This window comes from Plecotus auritus, assembly GCF_963455305.1.
Source record: "Plecotus auritus genome assembly, chromosome: 8".
NCBI lineage: Eukaryota > Metazoa > Chordata > Mammalia > Chiroptera > Vespertilionidae > Plecotus > Plecotus auritus.
The window spans coordinates 109879012-109904510 of NC_137782.1; the positions used below are offsets into that span (position 1 = coordinate 109879012).

Genomic DNA, 25499 nt, shown 5'->3' on the forward strand with positions numbered 1-25499 from the left:
TTTTAATTATATTAATTCTTTTCATCCATGAATGCAGTATATGCTTCCACTTAATTGTATTATCTTCAATGTCTTATAATTTTCGGAGAATAGGTCCTTTACCTCCTTGGTTAAATTTACCCTTAGATATTTTATTCTTTTGAAGCAATTGTAAATGGGAATGATTTCTTAGTTTTCCTTTCTGATAGTTTATTACTGGTGTATAAAAATGCATCTGATTTCTGGTACTTTATTGGATTCATTTATTAGTTCTAGTAAATTTTTGGTGGATCTTTAGTGTTCTCTACATACATGATCATATCATCTGTAAAGAGTAACAACTTTCCTTTTTAATTTGGGTGTCTTTTATTTCTTTTCTTGTCTGATTGCAATGGTTAGGACTTCCAGTAACATGTTGAGTAAGAGTGTTGAAAGCGGACATTCCTGTCTTGTTCCCAACATTGTAGTTTTGCCCATTGAGTATGATGTTCGCTGAGGGTTTGCTACATATGGCCTTTATTATGTTGAGGTATGATCCCTCTATTTCAACGTTGCTGAGAGTTTTTATCATAAGTGGGTGTTGGATTTTATAGAATGCTTTTTCTGCATTTTTTGATATGATCATGTGGCTTTTATTCTTCATGTGTTTATGTCGTATATCATGCTTATTGATTTGAAGATATAGTAACAACCTTGCATCTCCAGGATAAACCCAATTTGATCACAGTGTATGATCTTTTTAATGTACTGATGGATCTGTGTGGGTTTTTTAAAAATTATTTTGTTGAACATTTTAACATCTATATTCATCGGGATGTTAGTCTATAATTTTCTTTCTTTGTAGTGTCCATATCTATCTGGTTTTGGAATTGGGATAATGCTGGCCTCATAAAAAGCACTTGGATATCTTCCCTACTCTTGAATTATTTGGAATAGTTTAAGAAGGGTAGGTATTTAGATCTTCTTCCTCTTCCCCTTCTTCTCCTCCTCCCCTTCCTCCTCCTCCCCCTCTGCTTTTTCTTCTTAAAGCAGTCCCATTAACATTTCTTGTAATACAAGTTCGGTGGTAACAAAAGTCTTTAGTTTTTTTTGTTTGTTTATTTAGGAAGCTTTTTATTTCCTTTTAGTTTTAAGTGATATTCTTGCTGGGTAAAGTAGCCTTGTTTGTAGCTCATTGCTTTTCATCACTGAATATTTGATGCCAGTCCCTTCTGGCTTGAAATGTTTCTAATGAGAAATCAGCTCCTTTGTAGATAACAGTTATAACTATCTTTCTCTTGTGGCTTTTAATTCTCTCTTTGTCTTTAACCTTAGCCATTTTAATTATGATGTGTCTTGATCTGGGTTTCTTTAGCTCCATCTTGTTTTGGACTCTGCACTTCCTGGACTTGTGTGTCATTTTTCTTCAGGTTAAAGAAGTGTTTGGTCATAATTTCATCTAACAGATTCTTGATTCCTTGCTTTCTCTCTTTCTGATAACCACTATAATATGGATGTTGTTACGTTTCATGTTGTCTCAAAGGTCCCTTAAACTATCCTCATTTTTTAAAATTCTTCCTTTGATGCTCTGACTGTGTGTTTTTTCTATCTTGCTTCCAAATCACTGACTCAGTCCTCTGCTTCATCTAACCTAATGTTTATTTCTTCCAGTGTATTCTTCATTTCAGAAATTGTATTCTTCATTTTTGATTGGTCCTTTTCCATGGTTTCTATGTCCCTTTTCATGCTCTTGAGCATCCTTATAACCATTACTTTGAACTCTATATCTGTTAAATGCTTGCCTCTATTTCACTTAGCTCTTTTTCTGGGGATTTCTCATGTTCTTTTATTTGGGGCATGTTTCTTTATCGCCCCATTTTGTCTGTTTGTGCTTCTTATGATTCCCAGACTTTGTGGGGTGGCCTTACGTAGTAGGTGTTCTGTGGGATGCAGTAGTACAGTCTCCTTGATCACCTGAGCTGTGTGCTCCAGGAATTTCTCCTGTGTGGGTTAAGTGGGGCCTCTTGTTATAATTGATTCTTGATTGCTATTGACTATGAGGCTCAATCGTGACCACTGCGTGCAAGCTGCTGTGCAGGTGCTGAATTCATGAAGCAGAAATTGCCTCAGCAGGGTTTGGTACCTGTTGAGACCTCCCTTTGGATATGCTGCTTATGAAGCTTATTGGATTCTGCTCTGATGTGATTTGAAGATTGCCAGTGGGTGTGTTGTTCTGGGCCTCTTGGGATGAACTGTGGTACAGGCCAGTGTCAGTGTGTGTGACTTGCCCTCAGCAACCTGTTTGTAACTACAAGTGATCCTCACTTTGTGGCTGCTTATGCTAGGCCTGGGGGTGCATGGGGATGATTATGCTGCATACCAAGGCTGGTTTCTACCAGCACTGAGCCAGGGGGCAGGTCAGCAAACATCCCAAGATACCCTGACAAGATCAACCTCCACCTGCCTCTGCCTGCCTGCTGCCTATTAGGCTTAGTCACTGAAAGAGCCTCCAACTGTACTACTCAGCGGGACATAAACTCCATAGGATTGAGTGGGAGGGAGTGCAGGGGGTGGGGCTATTGCTTTCTCTTAGGCTGATGCTACATGAAGGGAGTGCTCCACCTAAGAAAGATGATATCTACAGTATGGGAGAATGACTCAGCACAATACCAAGAGCCACAAACCCCAGACTCTCCTCATGGGAGAGTTTACTCCTCCCATCCTCTGCAGAAACCCAGGGTGAGAGGCTGTGAATGAAATGTTGTGTGATGGCCCTTTAAGAAGGTACCTATGTCTGTAGCAAACTTCTATCTCTCTGTAGTGGACAGAAACCCCACTGCTTTTCACAGTCAGGTGTTATGTGGACTCCACTTTTCAGCTCTGGTGCTCTGGGTTAAGGAGCTTGGCCTGGGGTTTAGACCCCAAGCTTCTCAGGGGAACCCCCAAGCAGCTGAAATATCTCTCTAGAACCTCAGCCACTGCCCTTAGGAACAGGGCAAAACCTTTTTGTGTGTCTGCCCTTTCTACCAGTCCCGATAAAGCTTTTCCTGTAAATCTTTGGTTGTAGGACTTCTCTTCAGCTGGTTTTCAGTTGGTTATTCAGGATGATTTTTCAATAATTTAGTTGTAATTCAAGTTTGGTCCACTACACCACCACCATCTTGGATCTACAGCCCTAATTTTCTTTTAACAAATATATTTGGCGAGATATAATTCCCATTCCATACAATTTAACCAAGTCTTAGTTTTTTTATTCCAAATAAATATAGTATATCTGTCTAATTTTCATAAGCAAAGAAAACTGAAGATGAATTTAGATGAAAAATTCTCAAGAAAATACTAAAAAATAGGATCCAACAACATACAAATAATTTTATATCCTGATCAATTGGATTTATCCCAGGAATACAGGGTTGGTTTAATACCTGAAAAACAATTAATGAAATATGTTATATCCATACAATAAAGAACAAACACCAATGATCATCCCAGTAAATGCAGAAAAAAGTATTTGACAAAATTCAACACCATTTTATGATTTAAAAAACTGTAAACTAGGAATAGAAGAGAACTTAACCTGATAAAGAGTATATGCAAAAAGCCCACAACTAACATCATACTTAATGGTGGTAGAGTAATGCTTTTCCTCTATCTTGTCAGTAACATGATAAAAATGCCCTTCTCACCTCTTCTAGTCAACACTGTCCTGAAGATTCTATCCTAGAAATAAGGCAAGAAAAAACAAATAAAATGCACCTAGATTGGTATGAAGTAAAAATATCTCTTTTCACAGATTATATGATCTTAGATATAGAAAATCCTAAAATATACTAAAAACTTATTAAAACTAATAAATGCATTTATCAAGTTGCAGGATACAAGATCAATATATAATGATCAATTACATTTCTATATTAGCAATGAATAACTCAAAAATGAAAAGAAGAAAACAAATCCATTAAATGGAATTACACAAAAAGGGATAGCATCTAGAGAAGATAAAATATTTTGGAATACATTTAATAAAAAAAAGTGCAAAACTTGTACTTTATAAAACTGAAAATTATTGTTAAAAGAAATTAAGACCTAAATAAATGGAAAGACATCCCATGTTCATTCATCAGAAGACTTAAATTAACATTTTAAAAATGACAATACTGCCCTAGCTGATTTGGCTCAGTGACTAGAGCGTCTGTCTGCAGACCAAAGGGTCCCTGGTTTGATTCTGGTCAAGGGTACATACCTCGGTTACCTGCTCCACTCAGCCAGGGCCCTGGTCGGGGTTTGTGCAGGAGGCAATCAATTGATGTGTTTCTCTCATATCGATGTTTCTCTCTGTCTTTCCCTCTCTCTTTTCCTCTCTCTCTAAAAATCAATGGAAAAATATCCTCGGATGAGGATTAAAAAAACAAAAGACAATACTATCCCAAATTGATCTACAAATTCAATACAGAGCCTATCAGAATCTTAGCTGGCTTCTTTGTACAAATTGACATGATATATAAAGTTTCTATGGAAATTCAAATGACTTAGAATAGCCAAACAATTTTGAAAAAGGAGAGCAAAGAGGATTAACAATACCCAATTTCAAAACTCACAGCAAAACTATAGTGATCAAGAGAATATAATATTAACATAAGGAAAGATATAGGTCAATGGAACAGGATAGAGAGCCCAGAAATTAACTCATATTTGTGGACAAATTATTTTTAAAAAATTGGTGCCAATAAAATTTAATGGGCAAAGAAAAGGGTTTTTTGTTTGTTTGTTTTCAACAAATTGTACTAGGACAACTGAATATCTACATGGAAAAGAATGAAGTTGAATTCCTTTCCACATGCAAATATTAACTTAAAATAGATTATAGGCTTGTATATAAGAGCTAAAATTATAAATCTCCCAAGAAGAAAGCATACAAGGAAATTTTTGTGACTTTGGGTTAGGTAATGCTTTCTTAGATACATATAGAAAGCATAAGCAACAAAAGAAAAATAAATAAATGAAAAGGACTTACCAAAATAAAAAACTTGTGCTACAAATGATGTCATCAATAAAGTAAAAGGGCATTGCACAGAATGGTAAAAGAACATTTTCAAAGCATATATCCTATAAGGGAATTGCATCTAGGATATGTATAAAGAATTTTACTGCTTAATAAGAGCCCAACTGAAAAAAAGGGCAAAAGATCTTGAGACATTTCTCTATAGAAGATATATAAATGGCAAATAAGCACATGAAAAAATGCTCAACATTATTAGCAATCAGAGAAATGCAAATAAAAATTATACCATTTCACAAGCACTAGGATGGCAACAATTAAAAAAACAACAGACAGTGACAAGTGTTGGCGAAGATGTAGAGAATTTGGAATCCTCATACATTGCTGGTGGGAATGTAAGATAGCGAGGCCACTTTGGAAAACATTTTGGCAATTTTTCAAAATGTTAAAAATAGAATTACCTTAAAGCCCACAAATTCCACTCTTCTCTATTGAAGAGGAATGAAAACATTGGTCCACGCAAAAACTTGTGCACAGATGTTGTTAGCAACATTATTTATAATAGCTAGAAAGTGTAAATAGCTCAAATGTCCCGACATCTATGCAAGGTAATATTATTTGGCATTAAAAATAATGAAGTACTCCTAGAAGTGGGATCACTGGGCTAAAAGGTAGTTTCTTTTTTTGTTTGTTTGGTTTTTTTTAATCCTCACCCAAGGATATTTTTTCCATTGATTTTTAGAGAAAGTGGAAGGGAGAGGGTAGGGCGAGAGAGAAAAAGAGACAGAGGAGAAACATCGATGTGAGAGAGAGACATCGATTGGTTGCCTCCCGCATGTGCCCTGATCAGGGCCAGGGACCAAACCTGAAAACCAGGTATGTGCCCTTGATTGGGAATCGAACCTGAGATCCTCTTATGTGTGGGCCAATGTTCTAACCACTGAGCAACGCTGGCAAGGGCCTGTAGTTCCATTTTAAATTTTTTGAGTAAATTCCATACAGTTTTTCATAGTGGCTGCACCAGTCTGAATTACCACCAGCAGTGTATTAGGGTTCCCTTTACTCCACATCCTCACCAGCATTTGTTGTTTGCTGATTCTTGAGAAGACCGAAACACCAATCAGAAAGGATATACGCACCTCTATATACATAGCAGCGTTTTTACAATATCTAAAATCTGGAAAGAGCCCACATGCCCATCAGTAGATGAGTGAATAAAAAGCTTTGGTACATTTATACAGTGAAATACTATGCAACTATAAAAAAGGAGGATTTCTTACCATTTGTGACAGCATGGATGGATCTGGAAAGTATTATGCTGAGTGAAACAAGCCATTTAAAGAAAGACAAATATCACATGATCTCACTTATAAGTGGAATCTAATGAACATAATAGGCTGACTAACAAAATAGGGCCAGAGGCATCGAGACATGGAACAGACTGGCATCTTAGAGGGAAGAGGGGTGGGGGGGAGACAGGAAGAGATTAACCAACGAACTTACATACATACTAGAGGCCCAGTGCACGAATTCGTGCACCAGTGGGGTCCCTCAGCCTGGCCTGCGGGATTGGGCCGAAACCGGCTCTCTGACATGCCCCAAGGGGTCCCAGATTGCGAGAAGGTGCAGGCCAGGCCAAGGGATCCCACCAGTGCACAATCGGGGCTGGAGTGGGATCTGGAAGGTTGGCCACCTGGGGAGGGACCATGGGAGGGCTCCAGGGCATGTCTAGCCCAACTAGCTCAGTCCTGATCAACTGGACCCCAGCAGCAAGCTAACCTACCAATCAGAGCATCTGTCTCCTGGTGGTCAGTGCATATCATAGCAAGCAGTTGATCAGCCTTATCATATCATTAGCATATTATGCTTTGATTGGTTGAACAGATGACCAGACACTTAGCATATTAGGCTTTTATTATATAGGATATGCATAACTAACAGACACAGACAATAGTGTGGTGAAGGCCTAGGGTGGGGCAGGGACTGGGAAGAGGGGTGTAAAGGAGGGAAGAAATTAAGAGACATCTGTAACACTGTCAACAATAAAAATATTTATTTTATTTTTTTTTGGGGGGGGGTTCTGATTACCTCACAATTTCTTTTCTATTTTTTATTATTTTTTATTTTATTATTTTTATACATATGTGTCCTTATTCCCCCATAACCCCCCACCCCCAATAAAAATATTTTTTAAATGTTTTTAATGGTGAAGTACTGATAGCTGCTAAATCATGAATGACTCTTAAAAACACATTAAGCTAAGGGAAGGAAGCCAGTCACAATAGACCACACTCATGTTGTATTATTCCATTTATACAAAATGTCCAGAATAAGACAGATCATAGAAGCAGAAGGTAGATTAGGGATTGCTTCAGGCAGATGCTGGGGTGGTGGACAGTGGGTGTGTGGGGAGACTCTAATGGGTACTGGGTTTTATTTGCAGATAATGAAAAATTCTAACACTAGATTATGAGATTGTGGTTTTATTGCACAACTCTTTTAATATACTAAAAAATTTAAATTGTGCCTTTGGAATGGGTGAGTTTTGTGGTATGTAAATTATATTCTAATAAACCTTTTACCAAAAAAAGTGACACTCCATTTTGTATTCCTGACAGCAGAGTGTATGAAATTATAATTGCCCATTTTAATGTTAATCAACACACACTAAGAAATTTACCAATTTGTTAAACTGGAACAGTGGTTCAACTGAAAGAGATTTTGCCCCCCGGTGGACATCCAGCAATGTCTGGAGACACTTATGGTTGTCACTGCTACGGTGGGGGTTGCCACTGGCCTCTAATAGAGGCCAGGGGTGCTATAAGCACACTGCAAGGCATAGGAGCTCCCTATGCCACATATTCATCCAACCCAAAAGGTTGCTACTGTCAAGGTGAAGATACCCTGGACTCAAAATAGCATCTTGTTTTAATTTACATTTCTTTGATTATTTATAAGAGTAAAATTTCCACATGTTTCCGAATAGCTATCCTATCTAATAAAAGAGTAATATGCAAACTGACCATCACTCCAACACACAAGATGGCTGCCCCCATGTGGTCAAAGATCCTGCCCCATGTGGACACAAGATGGCCACCACAAGATGGCCAGCAGGGGAGGATAGTTGGGAGGGACCAGCCTGCAAGGGAGGGCAGTTGTGGGCGATCAGGCCAGCACGAGAAGGCAGTTGGAAGGGACCAGGTTTACAAGGGAGGGCAGTTGGGGGCAATCAAGCCTGCAGGGGAGGGCAGTTAGGGGTGACCAGGCCAGCAGAGGAGGGAAGTTGGGGGCGACCAGGCCTGCAGGGAAAGGCAGTTAGGGGGGACCAGGCCTGCAAGGGAGGGCAGTTAGGGGTGACCAGGCCAGCAGGGGAGGGCAGTTAGGGGTGACCAGGCCTGCAGGGGAGAGCAGTTGGGGGGGACCAGGCCTGTAGGGGAGGGCAGTTAGGGGTGACCAGGCCTGCAGGGGAGGGCAGTTAGGGGCAAACAGGCTGGCAGGAGAGCAGTTAGGCATCAATCATGCTGACAGGGGAGTGGTTAGGGGGTGATCAGGTTGGCAGGCAGAAGCAGTTAGGGGCAATCAGGAAGGCAGGCAGGCGAGCAGTTGGGAGCCAGTAGTACTAGATTGTGAGAGGGATGTCTGACTGCCCATTTAGGCCCGATCCTATCGAGGGGTCCCAGATTGGAGAGGGTGCAGGCTGGGCTGAGGGACACACACCACCACCACCCCCGTGCACGAATTTCGTGCACTGGGCCTCTAGTATTTTATAAATTTTCTCTTCACATTTCTCATCAATTTGTATGAGTTCCTTTTATTAAGATATTAACTCTGTATTTTATTTACTGAGTTTGTTTTCTGGCAAATTTTAGTTTATATTGACCATCAATATATTTTTGTTTGGTCAGACATCATTTTTTAATTGTATCTAGTCTAGAAAGTACTTCCCCTAGCTGCCTCTCCCTTCCCCAATAATCTCATTTTGTAAAGCTATGTTTTTGTTGATTTCAGAGAGGAAGGAAGAGGGAGAGAGTGAGAGAAACATCAATGATGAGAGAGACTCATTGATTGGCTGCCTCCTGCATGCTCCCTACTGGGGATGGAGCCTGCAACCTGGGCATGTGCCCTCACCGAGAATCGAACCTGCTTGTTCATAGGTAGACGCTCAACCACTGAGCCATGCTGGCTGGGCAATAATCTCATTTGTCTTCCTTAACAATGGAGTGCAATGACACTCCATAAGGTAGTTACTCACCTCACACAGTAAAAGCAGTAGTCACAGGTATCACCATATCAGTTTTGCAGAAATCCTATCTAATAAAAGAGTAATATGCAAATTAACCATCACTCCGCTACACCAATCAGCCTTGCCCAGCAGCCAATCAGGAGCGAATATGCAAATAAACCCAACCAAGATGGCTACGGCCACAGAGAGCGGGAGGGAGGCTTGGGTTTCCCCGGCAATGGAGGAAGCCAAGCTTTCCGCCTGACCTTTCCGGCCTAGGCCTCCACTCCAGGCTACAAAGTTTCAATGATAGAAGATACATAAACCCAAACAGAAATGGCGGCAGCCATGGAGCTGGAAAGAGCAGGAGGCTAGGGTTGCCCGCAGCGATGGAGGAAGTCAAGCTTTCCACATACCCTGGCCGGCCTAGGCCTCCGCTTAAGGCTACAAAGTTTCAATTATAGAAGATACATAAATCCCGAGAGAAATGGCTGCCGCCACGGAGCAAGCAGAAGGCTTGGCTCTGCTCCAGGCTACAAAGTTTCAATTGTAGAAGATAAATAAACCCCAGATACCAGGGCCTCCGCTTGGGTTGCCAGGGGCCGTGGCCGGCCTGCAAACCACCACAGGCCCCTTGGCCAGGCCCCCCCACACCCCAAGGAAACCCCCATCCTGATCCGGGACACCCTTCAGGGCAAACCAGCTGGCCCCCACCCGTGCACCAGGCCTCTATCCTATCTAATAAAAGAGTAATATGCAGATTGACCATCACTCCAACACACAAGATGGCTGCCCCTATGTGGTCAAAGATCCTGCCCCCAGGTGGACACAAGATGGCCGCCACAAGATGGCTGCAGGGGAGGGCAGTTGGGAGGGACCAGGCCTGCAAGGGAGGGCAGTTGGGGGCGATCAAGCCTGCAGGGGAGGGCAGTTAGGGCTGACCAAGTCGGCAGAGGAGGGAAGTTGGGGGCAACCAGGCCTGCAGGAAAACGCAGTTGGGAGGGACCCAGGCCTGCAGGGAGAGCAGTTGGGGTGGACCAGGCCTGCAAGGGAGGGCAGTTAGGGGTGACCAGGCCTGCAGGGGAGGGCTGGGGACCCAGGCTTGCAGGGGAGGGCAGTTAGGGGTAACCAGGCCTGCAGGGGAGGGCAGTTAGGGGTGACCAGGCCTGCAGGGAAGGGCAGTTAGGGGCAAACAGGCTGGCAGGGGAGCAGTCAGGCATCAATCAGGCTGGCAGGGGAGTGGTTAGGGGGTGATCAGGCTGGAAGGCAGAAGCGGTTAGGGGCAATCAGGAAGGCAGGCAGGCGAGCAGTTGGGAGCCAGCAGTCCTGGATTGTGAGAGGGATGTCCGATTGCCTGTTTAGGCCCAATCCTGGTAGGATTGGGCTTAAACGGGCAGTCGGACATCCCTCGAGGGGTCCCAGATTGGAGAGGGTGCAGGCTGGGCTGAGGGACACACCCCTGTGCATGAATTTCGTGCACCGGGCCTCTAGTATATAAATAAATATCAAAGCTGGAAATGGAAATTGTTTGCAGTTTGGGATTAATAACTCATTACTTAATTAATTTTCTGATGTGATAAAAAAAAAAGTTGGTGGAAATGAAACTATGTGTGTCTGTATTTGGTAAGAAGGAGGACAATATTTCTAATCAAGAAATTAAAATGGGCCTGTCCAGGTGGCTCAGGTGGTTGGAGCATCATCCCATATAACAAAAGGTTGTGGGTTTGATTCCAGATCAGGGCACATACCTAGGTTGCAGGTTTGTTCCCTGTGGGGGCGCATATGGGAGGCAACTGATCAATGTTTCACTCTCACATCCAAGTTTATCTCTCTCTCATTCTCTCACATTTGTCTCTCTAAAATAAATAAAAAACATATCAGTTGAAGATTTTAAAAAAGAAAGAAATTAAAGGGGTTCTTATTTTATTACATACTACAGAAATTTTGTAAGTCTTTGATAATCTATCAGTTAAGTGAATGGGAATAAGTATAGATATCTTCCTATTGTTGTACAGATGGAGAATGAGTTAGATTCTGCTCGTTCTGAAATAGAACTCTTCAGAAGTCAGATGACAAATGAGAGAATCTCCATGCAGAATCTAGAAGCTTTGCTGGTGGCCAATCGGGACAAAGAATATCAATCTCAGATAGCACTTCAAGAAAAAGAATCTGAAATTCAGCTGCTTAAAGAACACCTGTGTTTGGCAGAAAATAAAATGTGAGTTTGTTAGCACTATAATAACAAAGTCATATTCCTTAAATTTTTGATACTTTATTGGTTAGTAGAATTTTAAAGCTGGAATTTATATAATTTAAACATCCATAATTAGCCATTAATTAAACTGAGCACCAGAAATATTGTGATTTGCCAAAAATGTGGTACTAGTTTCTGTTACATGTTTAGCTAAATTGATTTAAATTTAAGTTTAACCATTGTGTTGATAGTTTCTAATAGAGCTTTGGGTATAATAAGATATCTGATCTAAAATATTGCCTTTAGGAAATATTATAACCAGATTAGAAAAAAAACAAAACACTTCTGAAGAATTTTTCTATATGTGAACCCACCTGGTATTGCTCCCTAATCTTTCCATTTGTCACACTGTATTTGCTTGTGTACCTATAATGTACATACTAGGTACCTGGAAGGACTCCTGCATTCACAGAATACTGAAGACTTCCCTTAGAGCAGTGGTTCTCAACCTTTCTCATGCCGCGACCCTTAAATACAGGTCCTCATGTTGTGGTGACCCCCAACCATAAAATTATTTTCGTTGCTACTTCATAACTGTAATTTTGCTACTGTTATGAATCATACTGTAAATATCTGTGTTTTCCGATGGTCTTAGGCTCTACAGCAGCAGTTCTCAACTGTTGCGACCCACAGGTTGAGAACAGCTAGCAGGGTTGCCTAAGACCATCGGAAAACACAGATATTTACATTACGATTCGTAACAGTAGCAAAATTACAGTTATGAAGTAGCAACGAAAATAATTTTATGGTTGGGGGTCACCACAACATGAGCAACTGTATTAAAGGGTCGCGGCATTAGGAAGGTTGAGAATCACTGGGTCAGAGCATTGATTGTGGCTGCTGCTTTCAGCTTCCCAGCACCATTAGCAGCTTATTCCATGACCCTGCTGGAAGGGTGAGTGGAAATGCCTGCCTGGATAGTGAATGTTCTGTTGTTAAACTTGGTCACCTCTCACCAAAAACAGAGGCATGGGGACCCGCAGCCTCTGTTCTTATCTGTCTCCTCTATAACACTTTTTCATCCAGGCTCACCTCTGCCCTCCTGTCTGAGTTTGGGGCTTGGGGGAGGGATAGGAATCATGATCTCAGGAATCAGGCACTCACAGGAGCCCCTGACTGAGCCCAGCCTGCAAAGCCCAAGCCAGTTCCTTCAGAAACTGTTTCCAGGTTATGGCAGCTGTCACTGAGTCCTTTTCAGTCACTGCAGCTGGTCACTGCAGTCCTTTTTGGTCACTATAACCAGTTCTGCCAGGCCGCTTTCTCAAGCCAGAGGTGGAAATCTCTTAAGAATGTAACCTTAAAGGCTACCTTCTGTTTTAGACTGGCTGATCAGTACTGTCCCTTACACGGGTAAACATGATCAACTTGTGTGTCCTAGAGTGCCGTCCTGGGAGCAAGCAGAGAGGGTAGAGCGCTCCGTACAAGCAGCATTCGTCTCAGTCGTTATCTCCCTGATGCAGTGCGCCATGTTCTGGGGGTTTTTGGCATGGGTTAGCCCTAAAGGAGATCCTGTTAAATGGAGGAGAGTGTGTGCAGGAATATCAGATTTAATTCTGAGCGTACATAAAGCACGTGGTTGATCTAATATATAGCAGACCATATGAATTCCAGTTTTGATTATTTGGTTATACCATTACATAAGAGTATAATACTTTAAAGTACTTTTATAAAAATAATATGCAATAAATAGATAATAAAGATAGATAACAGATAATATTACTTCATGTAAACACAAGGAAACTGACACAGAGAAAGTTTAACTAATTGAATGTGATTGGCACACCTTAAGCTTTTCAAGTAGGCTACCTGTACATTTACTACACCTAAAATTGGCATATACATCCATAAAGATCACAATTTGGCTTGGATCCAGCTAAGGAAACATTGCCAACATCGTTCAGAAATTCTAGACTTTAAAAAGTCTAATCAACTCTCTCTCTTACATTCTTTCACACAGGGCCATCCAGAGTAGAGACGTGGCCCAGTTCAGGAATGTCGTCACGCAACTGGAAGCTGATTTAGACATTACCAAAAGACAGCTAGGGACCGAGCGCTTTGAAAGGTAAGTTGGTCTCTGTGCAGTATTTAGGCTGGGAGCATTCTTTCTTAGATAACAACAGATTTTGGTTATTCCATGAAGGCTAGGTTTTAAAGTGTGAATTGAACTTCAGTTTTACCACTGGATTAATAATGCCACTGGATATAAAGTTTAAGAAGTTCTATTTTAAACTTTTTTTGCATTAGGGAAAGGGCTGTGCAAGAACTTCGTCGCCAGAATTACTCAAGTAATGCATATTATTTGAATTCTACGATAAAGCCAAATACAAAATGTCATTCACCAGAACGTGCTCACCACCGATCTCCTGACCGAGGCCTGGATCGATCTCTAGAAGAGTGAGTGGTTTAAGGGTCCATTCTCTGGGGACCATATAGCAACATATACAGTGACTATTTGAGAATGTAAGGAAACGCAGTAACAGTCTGTCAGGAATAGTGCTATTGAAACATGATTAGTTATGTTCACATAAAAATAAAGTATTTTTACTTAGTTTTATATAAATATTGTAAAGTGAAAGATCTCTATTTTATCTGTTTACATAAATTTTATTTTTAAAATCTGATTTTCTTTTTACTTCTACATCCATTTGTATTAAATTTTTATTGAATTTTTATAGAGAGAGTTAGGGAGAGAGAGAGAGTGACACACACACAGAGGCAACAATTTGTTGTTCTACTTATTTATGTATTCATTGTGGATCAAACCCACAACCTTGGCATAGCTGAGATTTTACTGCCTATATTTTCTTCTAGGATTTTTATGGTTTCGTGACTTGCATTTAAGTCTTTTATCCATTTTGAGTTCATTCTTGTGTATGGTGTACATTGGTGGTCTAGTTTAATTTTTTTTGTATTTATCTGTCTAATTTTCTTAACACCATTTATTGAAGAGACTGTCTGTACTCCATTTTATGCTTTTGCTTCCTTTGTCAAATATTAATTGACCACAGAGACATGGATTGATTTCTGGGCCATCTGTTTTGTTATATTGATCTATACACCTGTTCTTTGCCAGAACGAGGCTTTTTTAAAATTACAATGGCATTATAGTATAGTTTGATATCAAGTATTGTGATATCTCCAACTTTATTCTTTCTCAAGATTTCTGAGGCTATTTTGGGGTCTGCTTTGTTCCATATAAAGTTTTAGAATATTTTTTCTAGATCTTTAAAATATGCCATTGGTATTTTAATAGGAATTTAGTTGAATCTATAGATTGCGTTGGGTAGTATGGGCATTTTAATAATGTTAATTTTTCCAGTCCATGAACACAGTAAATACTTCCACTTATTTGTATCTTCCTCAATTTCTTTCTTCAATGTCCTATAGTTTTCAAAGTACAGGTTATTGTGGTTTTTTTTGTTGTAACTTTAAGTAAATGGGATTATTTTCTTAATTTCTCTTTCTGAGAGTTTATTATCCTATCTAATAAAAGAGTAATATGCAAATTGACCATCAGTCCAAGACACAAGATGGCTGCCCCCATGTGGCCAAAAATGGCTGCCCCATGTGGACTCAAGATGGCCACCACAAGATGGCTGGCAGGGGAGGGCAGTTGGGGGGGACCCAGGCCTGCAAGGGAGGGCAGTTGTGGGCGATCAGGCCAGCAGGGAGGGCAGTTAGGGGTGACTGGGCCAGCAGAGGAGGGCAGTTGAGGGGGGCTAGTCCTGCAGGGGAGGGCAGTTGAGGGGGACCAGGACAGCAGGGGAGGGAAGTTGGGGGGGACCAGGCCACCAGGGGAGGGCAGTTTGGGGGGACCAGGCCTGCAGGGGAGGGCAGTTGGGGGGGACACAGGCCAGCAGGGGAGGACAGTTGGGGGGGGGGACCCAGGCCTCCAGGGGAGAGCAGTTGGTGGGGACCAGGCCAATAGGGGAGCACAGTTGGGGGGGACCAGGCCTGCAGGGGAAGGCAGTTGTAGGCAATCAGGCCAGCAGCGAGGGCAGTTAGGGGTGACTGGGCCAGCAGAGGAGAGCAGTTGGGGTGGACCCAGGCCTGCAGGGGAGGGCAGTTGTGGGGGGGGCAGTCCTGCTGGGGAGGGCAGTTAGGAGTGACCAGGCCAGCAGGGGAGGGCATTTAGGGGTGACCGGGCCAGCAGGCGAGGGCAGTTGGGGGCGACCAGGCCTGCAGGGGAGGACAGTTAGGGGTGACCAGTTTGGCAGGGGAGGGCAGTTAGGGGTGACCAGGCCTGCAGGGGAGGGCAGTTAGGGGTAATCTGGCCTGCCGGGGAGCAGTTAGGCATCAATTAGGCTGGCAGTGGAGTGGTTAGGGGGTGATCAGGCTGGCAGGCAGAAGTGGTTAGGGGCAATCAGGCAGAGGCAGGCGAGTGGTTGGGAGCCAGCAGTCCTGGACTGTGAGAGGGATTCCGACCACTCGTGGTCGGACATCCCTCAAGGGGTCCCAGATTGGAGAGGGTGCATGCTGGGCTGAGGGACACCACCCCCCTTGCACGAATTTCATGCACTGGGCCTCTAGTTGGTGTATAAGAATGCTACTGATTTCCTGATACTTTGCCAAATTCATTTATTATAGCAAGTAATTATTTGATGGAGTGTTTAGGGTTTTCTATGTACAATATCATGATATCTGCAAACAATGAGTTTTACTTTCTTCTATTTGGATGGATGCCTTTTATTTCTTCATCCTGTATGATCCCTGTGGCTAGAACTTATGTTGAATATGAGTGGTGAAAGCAGACATCGTGTCTTGTTCCTGATATGAAGGAAAATGCTTTTATTTTTTCCCATTGAGTATGTTGGGTATGGTTTTGTCATATGTGGCCTTTATTATGTTGTGGTATGATCCCTCTATTACCACATTGCCGAGAGTTTTAATCATAAATGGGTACTGGGTTTTTTTTTGTTGTTTTTTTTAATATATTTTATTGATTTTTTACAGAGAGGAAGGGAGAGGGATAGAGAGTTAGAAACATCGATGAGAGAGAAACATCGATCAGCTGCCTCCTGCACACCTCCCACTGGGGATGTGCCCGCAACCAAGTTACGTGCCCTTGACCGGAATCGAACCCAGGACCCCTCAGTCCGCAGGCCGACGCTCTATCCACCGAGCCAAACCGGTTTTAGCAAGGGTACTGGGTTTTATCAAATGTTTTTTCTGCATGTATTGATATAATCACATGATTTTATTCTTCATTTTGTTTATGTAGTATATCATGTTTATTAATTTGCAAATATTGTACCAACCATCATCCTGGAATAAATCTTTAATGTATTGCTGGATTTAGTTTGCTAATATTTTGTTGAGATTTTTAGCATCTATGTTCATCAGGGATATTGGTCTATAATTTCATTTCTTTTACTATCTTTATCTGGTTTTAGAATTAGGATAATGTGGGTCTCTTAAAAAGTGCTTGGAAGTCTTCCCTTCTCTTGAATTTTTTTTGAATACTTTGAAGAAGGATCAGTGTTAGTTCTTCTTTAAATGTTTGGTAAAATTCACCTATGAAGTTATCCAGTCTAGGACTTTTGTTTGTTGGGAGTTTTCTCCTTGCTGCTTCAATTTTATTAGTTGTAATCATCTATTCAGGTTTTCTCATTCTCCTGATTCAACTTGGAAGATTGTATTTCCTAGGAATTTATCCATTTTAATTTGTTGTTCAATTGTTGGCATATAGTTGTTCATATTATTTTCCTATAATCTTTTGTAATTGTTACTTATCCTCTTTCATTTCTGATTTTATTTATTGCATCCTTTTTTTTGCATGATCACTTTGGTTAAAGGTCTGTCAATCTTTTTTTATTGTGTCAAGGAACCAGTTCTTGGTTTCATTGATCTTTTGTATTGTTTTTTTAGTCTCTATGTCATTTATGTCCACTGTGATCTTTATTATTTCCCTCCTTCAGTTTACTCTGGGCTTTTTTTTGTTGCTTCTTTTCTAATTCCTTTGAGTGGACGGTTAGATTGTTTATTTGAGATTGTTCTTGTTTCTTGAGGTAGGCTATCTTTGAGAATATTTCATGTGTACTTGAGAAGAATGTATATTCTGCTGTTCTGGGATGAAATATTCTGTAAATATCAAGGTCGTTTTCAATTACCCTATGTATTTTGTTTGGAGTACTTAAGCCACTTATATTTAAAGTGATTTATTGATACTTATAAATTTATTGTCATTTTATTCTCTGTAATAACTTCCTCCCCCTTCCTCCTCCTCCTCCTTCTTCCTTCTCATTCTCTTTCTCTTTATTTTTCTTCACCTTTAAGAAAACCCTTTAACGTTTCTTATAATACTGGCTTATTGGTAATCAACTCCCTAGCTTTTCTTGTCTTTGAAACTCTTTCTCCTTCAATTTTAAATGATAACCTTGCTGGGTAAAGTAGTCTTGGGTATAGGTCTTTGCTTTTCATTACTTTGAATATTTGATGCCAATCCCTTCTGGCCTGAAATGTGTCTGTTGAGAAATCAGCTGACAGTCTTATGGGAGCTTCCTTGTATGTAGCTAACTGCTTTTCAGATTTTCTCTTTGTCTTTAACCTTTGCCTTTTTAACTATGATGTGTCTTGATATGGGCCTCTTTAGGTACATCTTGTTGGGGACTCTGCACTTCCTGGACTTATGTTATTTCCTTCACCAGGTTAGGGAAATTTTCAGCCATTATTTCTTTAAAAAAAAATTACTTTATTGTTTAAAGTAGTACATATATCTCCATTTTTTCCCCCATTGACTTTCCCCCAGCCTCCCCTACCCCCTGTCACATGCCCTCATCCCCCCCCACCCAGTGTCTTGTGTCCATTGGTTATACTTATATACATGCATACAAGTCCTTCAGTTGATCTCTTTACCTCCCTCTCCAACACTCCCCAGCCTTCCCGCTGTAATTTGACAGTCTGTTCGATGCTTTACTGCCTCTGTATCTATCTTTTGGTTCATCAGGTTATAATGTTCTTTATTTTCCATAAATGAGTGAGATCATGTGGTATTTTCTTTAATTGCCTGGCTTATTTCACTTAGCATAATGCTCTCCAGTTCCATTCATGCTGCTGCAAATGGTAAGAATTCCTTCTTTTTTATAGAAGGGTAGTATTCCATTGTGTAGATGTACCATAGTTTTCTAATCCACTCATCTGCTGATGGGCATTTAGGCTATTTCCAAATCTTAGCTATGGTGAATTGTGCTGCTATGAACACAGGGATACATATATCCTTTCTGATTAGTGTTTCCAGTTTCTTGGGATATATTCCTAGAAGTGGAATTACTGGGTCAAATGGGAGTTCCAATTTTAGTTTTTTGAGGAAACTCCATACTGTTCTCCACAGTGGCTGCACCAGTCTGCATTCCCACCAGCAGTGTACGAGGGTTCCTTTTTCTCCGCATCCTCGCCAGCACTTGTCATTTGTTGATTTGTTGATGATTGCCATTCTGACAGGTGTGAGATGGTATCGCATTGTCGTTTTGATTTGCATCTCTCCAATAATTAGTGACTTTGAGCATGTTTTCATATGTCTCTTGGCCTTCCTTCTGTCTTCTTTTGAAAAGTATCTATTTAGGTCTGTTGCCCATTTTTTTAATGGATCATTTATCTTCCTTTTATTAAGTTGTATGAGTTCCCTGTCAGCCATTATTTCTTAAAATAGATTCTCAATGCCTCTCTCTCTCTCTCTCTCTCTCTCTCTCTCTCTCTCTCTCTCTCTCTCTCTCTTTCTCTCTCTCTTTCTGGTACCTCTATGATGCAGATGTTGTTATGCTTCATGTTGTCGCAAATATACCTTAAACTACCCTCATTTTACAATTATTTTCCTTTACTGCTCCAATTGAGCGTTTTTTACTACTTTGTCTTCTAAATTTCTGATTCAGAGTCTACTTCATCCAACCTACTGTTTTTTCCTTCTAGTGTATTCTTCATTTCAGATACTGTGTACTTCCTTTTTGACTGGTTCTTCTTTATGATTTCTGTATATATTTTAATGCTTGCTATCTCTTTCTTGAAGTTCTCACTAGTTCCTTTAGCATCTTTATAAACATTTTTTTGAACTCAAATTGCTTGCCCTCATTTTATTTAGCTCTTTTTCTGGAGATTTCTCCTGTTCTTTTACTTGGGGCATGTTTCTTTGTCTTCCTCTTTTGTCTGTCCCTTTGTGTTTGTTTCAGTGTATTAGGTAGATCTTTATCTCCCAGTCTTGATAGGGTGGACTTATGTAGTAGGTGTCCCGTGAGACCCAGTGGTGCAGTCTTTTTCCTCACCTGAGCTGGGTGCTCTAGTAATGTCCCTGTGTGTGTTGTGTGAGCCCTCCTGCTGTGATTGAGTCTTGAGCTTGCTATTGGACTGTTCATTAGTGAGTTTGACACTCAGGATGGCTGACTATGAGGATTGTTCCTGATCACAGAGTACGAGTGCTGTGCAGGTGCTGACCACATAAAGTAGAATTTGCCTCAGCAGTGTCTGGTGCCTGCCAAGATCTCCCTTTGGATATGCCACTTGTGCAGTTAATTGGATCCTGCTCTGATGTTGTCTGAAGCTGGCCACTGGGTGTTTGTTCTGGGGCATTTTGGGAGAGACTCTGGTGCAGGTCAATGTCACACACTGCCTGTGACTGGCTCAGAGCTACTTGTTTGGAGCTACAAAGTGATCCATAGTTTGTGGCTGCCTCTGCTGGGCCTTGATGTGTGTGGAAGACCAAGCTGCATACCAAGGCCAGCTTCCGCTAGCACCAAGCCTGGGGACAGGTCAGCAAAAGTTGCAAGGCATCTGCAGTTCTTTTGCCTGCCTCCACCTGCTGACTGCCTTCAGTCACTGGAAGAGCCTCTTACAGTACTTGAATTGCATGCGGTAGGTTGTCAGTGAGTCACCAGGTAGGAAAAGTGGTGTTCACCAGATGGATACAAGTTCAAACTCTTACCAGTGCTGGGTCAGAGGCCACTCAGCAAAAGTCCCAGGATATACAAAGTCTAGCTACCACCTGCCCGGTTCCTGCAGACCTTTGTAGTGGGGCAGAGTCTCAGGGAGTGGTCAGTCAGGGTGAGGCCAGCAGAGATTTTCAAACGTAAACAGACCATAATTTGGCCAGTTGAAGGGAGGGCTCTGTGAGAGAAAAATGGACCTCATCCTAGAGCCACACAGCTCTGTCGGTCCCAGATTCAGTCCAGGCCTCCTTGGCAGGGAGGGACTACCAAGAGTCGGCATGAGGCCGTCAGGAGCCCAGAGGTTGGGTCTAGTGCAGGGGTGGGCAAACTTTTTGACTCGAGGGCCACAATGGGTTCTTAAACTGGACCGGAGGGCCGGAACAAAAGCATGGATGGAGTTTTTGTGTGAACTAATATAAATTCAAAGTAAAGGAGCGGAGGGGAGAGCAAGAGAACCGGATAGAACAGCCGGATCCGGCCCGCGGGCCGTAGTTTGCCCACGGCTGGTATCTCCCTTGATGGGAAGGCACCCATCAAGTACACAGGAAAGTGGGGAGATTGACCCCACCCAAAAGGCACATAACTCAGTCAAGGATACCCCTGAGTCTGCTGGGAACTCTATTCCATGCCCCAGTCAGCTGACTCCTCAGCAGAGCATGAGCTCTGCAGGGTGTGGCAACAGGGAATTGAGAGGATGGGGCTTTTGTATCCCCCAGGCTGCTGCCATAAGGAAGGGAGTGCTCCGCCCAAAAATGATGTCATCTGCAGTTTGAGAATGGGACTCAGCACAGGGATCCTGGTGGCTGCCCCTTTGGCTCTCTCCCCAAAGTTATAAACCCATCTCTCCTCATAGGCCTCTAGTTTGCTTTGCCCTCTCTCTGCTGAAATACAGGGTGACTGGGTGTGAATAAGATTTTGTGTATTGGTGCTCTAAGAGGATGTCTGGTTCTCCAACAGACCCCTACCTCTCCATGCAGGACAGAATCCCTGATGGTTTTCACAGCCAGATTTTATGTGGGCTCTTCTTCCCAGCTCTGGTGTTCTGGGCCGGGGAGCTAGGTGACGGCTTGAGACCCCATGCTTCTCATGGGGAACCCCCTGCAATTGAGATATCCCTCCAGAACCTCAACTGCCACCTGTGGGTACAGGCTGGCCTTTTTCGTGTCTCTGCTCTTCCTACCATTTTTGATGTGGCTTCTTCTATTAATCCATGGTTATAAGACTTCAGTTCAGCTAGTCTTTACTTGGTTATTCAGGTTGTTCTATATTTAGTTTCAATTCCAGTTCTGTCCTTGTAGGAGGTGAGTGTAAATTCCACCTACTCTGCCATCATCTTGAGTCTTCTTACTTAACTTTTGCTGTTAGTTTTAAATGGTATCTTTTGATGGCCACCTATTATTTAGACAATAAATTTACTTAATTTGCTTTCCTCCAACCACTGGTCTGTTTCTTGTCCCTTTGCCTTTTCCAGGCTGTCATATAAATGAAATCTTATCATATGTAGCCTCTAATGACTGACTTTCACTCAGGTTTGGATTTCCCCAGGTTTTCATGTGCTTCAGATGTTGTTGCATATTCCTTTTAACTGCTGAATAATATTCCATTGTGTGGGTGTACAGTTTTGTTTTATTTTATCTTTTTTTAAAAAAAAATATGTTTTATTGATTATTTACAGAGAGGAAGGGAGAGGGATAGAGAGTTAGAAACATCGATGGGAGAGAAACATTGATCAGATGCCTCCTGCACACCTCCTACTGCGGATGTGCCCGCAACCAAGGTACATGCCCTTGACTGGAATCGAACCTGGGACCCTTCAGTCTGCAGGCCGACGCTCTATCCACTGAGCCAAACCGGTCAGGGCTTATTTTACTTTTTATTTGGAAAGGATTTCAGTATAACTGGTAGGTGCAGAAATAGTTATAGAGAGTTACCCAAGTCCTTCCCCCAGTTTGCCAATGACAATATCTTACAAACCAAGAAATTAACATTGGTACAATGTTAATATAGGCCTTTTTCAGTTTTCACCAGTTTTTGCATGCACTCATTGTGTGTGCAGCTTTTTTTACACCACCCATATTTCATCACCACAATCAAGACACTGAATTGTTCCATCAGCAACAAGGAACTCAATCCCTCATGATATCCCTTCATAGTCAAAGCACACACCCACCACCTGACCAACTCTTAATTTCTTCTCCACCTCTATAATTTTGTTATTTTGAGAATGTTATAGAAATGGAATCACAAAAACTATGTAACTTTTTGTGATAATTTTTTTTTTCATTTAGCACAATGTTCTTGAGATCCATTCAAGTTGTATGTAATAATAATCCATTCCTTTTTATTGTTGACTATGATTCCAAGATATGGATGTGTCACCATTTGTAAAAACTGAGCAAAAGAAATATACACTGTATCTGCGTTTCTTCACAGTTGGGAAAAATCTTAAGTATTGCTGAAGTAATATTAGAATATATTTTTATACATGGTGAAATCTTTGAATTAAAAATATTAATCTGCACAATTTTCTTCTCTCTCATAGGAATCTTTGCTATAGAGATTTCTGACATGCGAAAAGATTCTTCACATCCTTGGGAAAGGTCAAAATGTCAATCTGATTTTTTTTTTTCTATTTGATTGCATTTATTTTTGAATCCTTGACAATGTTAAATGTATATATTAACTTTGTGCCTCTGAATCTCTTCTCATGTGCCATATTGCAGAGATCAGAGATGACTTATAAAAATAAAAATGCGTGTGGCTCTTTCTACCCATACAGTAATAGTGAGTGTAAAATCCACTTACTTCACTATTGAACAATGTTAACTATCCAGAGTAAATAAAGAAGCTTATAACAAAGAGGGAAAAGTGTTTTTTACAAAACTGATTTCCTTTCCTTTCTTGGTATCTCATATAATTGGATGGTTATTTTTCTTAGTTATTTATCCTTTCTTGGCTGGAGAAGTTCTGCCAAAATAGCCCCAGTTTACTGATACTGGCCTGGGTCCCAATATGCCACTTTGGACCCAGCCTGACGCAAATTCCAGGTCATAATCTGACTTCAAAGCAGCAAATAGTAGGAGTGTGTCAGGATTTTAAATCCATAATATTGTACCATTGATTAACATACATTTCTGCAATTGTGTTTACCCATACTATTTTTAGAAAGGCAGGTGATGCTGTATCTGTCAAGAATGTAAGATTTTTAAAATCTGTATTTTTAATAAGTTTTCTTTAAAACATTAAAGTACTACAATCAACTTAATTGCCATTTTTTTTAAAATTTTTTTGCTTGTGGCAGGTGTTTGTTTTCAGAGTAACAACTCCATTGGTGTTTCCTTATTTCCCCTAAAACCCCCTAGATCTCTTCCCTTTTCCATCCATTGACTTTGAATTAAGAGCCTAAACACTACTGCATTTTACTGATATTAGCTATTTGTATTCTTGCCATTTTAGTAAAAAAAAGTTCTGTCATTAACAGTATTCATAGGATGTAGATAGTTTCTCATTGTATATAGTCACTATTCAGTATGACTACAATAATGTATGATGGGGCCCTGATTTAGGTCTTGTTTAATCATTATCACTCTGATATTTTGCCTTAAGGCCATGTTTCATATTCACTTTAGTTTGATTTTTTAAAACCTTGAGTTTTATTCATCTAGTTCAAGACACTCATTACAGATTAGTTTAAAATTGAATAATTTAAAATATGGTGTTCTTTCATAAACATTTTGGACAATAATATGAAAACAGTTTTTGGTAAAAAAAAGTTGTTGGTGCTAATATTAAATAATGCTAATATATAAAAACCATGGGTCCGTCACATCCACAATGACCAGAGGCCCGACCAACCGGAAGTCAGTCTTGCAGTCAGCATTGGGTTGCCATGGCAATCCAGCACTGACTGCTGAGGGGGCTGTGAATCAGGCCCAGAGAGAGGCCTGAAGAGAGAAGCAGGGTCTGATCCGTAGCCTCTGTGGCAGCTGTTGATCAGCACTTGCCCCTCTCTTTCTCTGGGGCTGGCCAGCAGCCGCACCTCCATTTCTCTTCAGGCCTCCACCGGGGCTGCTAATCAGCCCTGCCTTTCTGATCAGGCCCCATTGATAGGCCCAGAGACGCTGACTGGCATAGAAACCGACCAATCAGAACCAAATCTGGGTGAAGTGTGAGGAGCCAATGGCTGTCTAGGAGGCGGAGCTTTTGACACTGACTGGCATGGAAACTGACCAATCAGAACCAAATCTGGGTCAACTGTGAGGAGCCAATGGCTGCCAAGAAGGAGGAGCTTTTGACACTGACTTGCATAGAAACCGACCAATCAGAACCAAATTGGCCGGCGGAGGAGGGCAGTTGGGGGTGAGATGAGGCCAGCAGGGGAAGGCAGTTGGGGATGAGATCAGGCCAGCAGGGGAGGGCAGTTAGGGGTGTTCAGGCAGGCAGAGGCAGTTAGGGGTGATCAGGCTGGCAGGGAAGAGCAGTTGGGGGTGAGATCAGGCCAGCAGAGGAGGGCAGTTGGGGGTGATCAGGTTGGCAGGGGAGGGCAGTTGGGGGAGAGATCAGGCCGGCAGAGGAGGGCTGTTGGGGGCAAGATCAGGCTGGCAGGGGAGTGCAGTTGGAGGGGCCAGGCCTTCAGGGGAGGGCAGTTTGGGGGGGGGGGGGACCAGGCCTTCAAGGGAGGGCAGTTGGGAGCCATCAGGCCAGCAGGGGAGGGCAGTTGAGGACAAGATCAGGCCAACAGAAGAGGGCAGTTGGGGGCTATCAGGCCGGCAGGGGAGGGCAGTTGGGGGTGAGATCAGGCCAGCAGGGGAGGGCAGTTGGTGGGGACCAGGCCTTCAGGGGAGGCCAGTTGGGGGCCTACAGGCTGGCAGGGGAGGGCAGTTGGGGGCCATCAGGCCGGCAGGGGAGGGCAGTTGGGGGTGAGATCAGGCCGGCAGGGGAGGGCAATTGGGGGTGAGATCAGGCCGGCAGGGGAGGGAAGTTGGGGGCAACCAGGCCAGCAGGAGAGGACAGTTGGGGGTGAATGGGCTGGCAGGGGACCAGTTAGGTGTTAATCAGGCCGGCAGGGGAGCGGTTAGGGGGTGATCAGGCTGGCAGGCAGAAGTGGTTAGGGACAATCAGGCAGGCAGGCAGGCGAGCAGTTAGGAGCCA

The 25499-nt window shown here is 42.1% G+C and overlaps 1 protein-coding gene across 1 annotated transcript in view; it reads left to right on the forward strand.

The window, feature by feature from the left end:
* The window catches only part of LOC308255572 (testis-specific gene 10 protein-like), a 145689-nt gene extending 122079 nt beyond the window's left edge, over positions 1-23610 (forward strand). The window contains exons 17-20 of the mRNA XM_080683193.1: positions 11195-11397; positions 13391-13495; positions 13678-13827; positions 22891-23610. Coding sequence (XP_080539319.1) covers positions 11195-11397; positions 13391-13495; positions 13678-13827; positions 22891-22915 — 483 coding nt within the window. The 3' untranslated portion in view covers positions 22916-23610. The remainder of the gene's footprint in view (positions 1-11194; positions 11398-13390; positions 13496-13677; positions 13828-22890) is intronic.
* The last annotated feature ends 1889 nt before the right edge of the window (positions 23611-25499 follow it).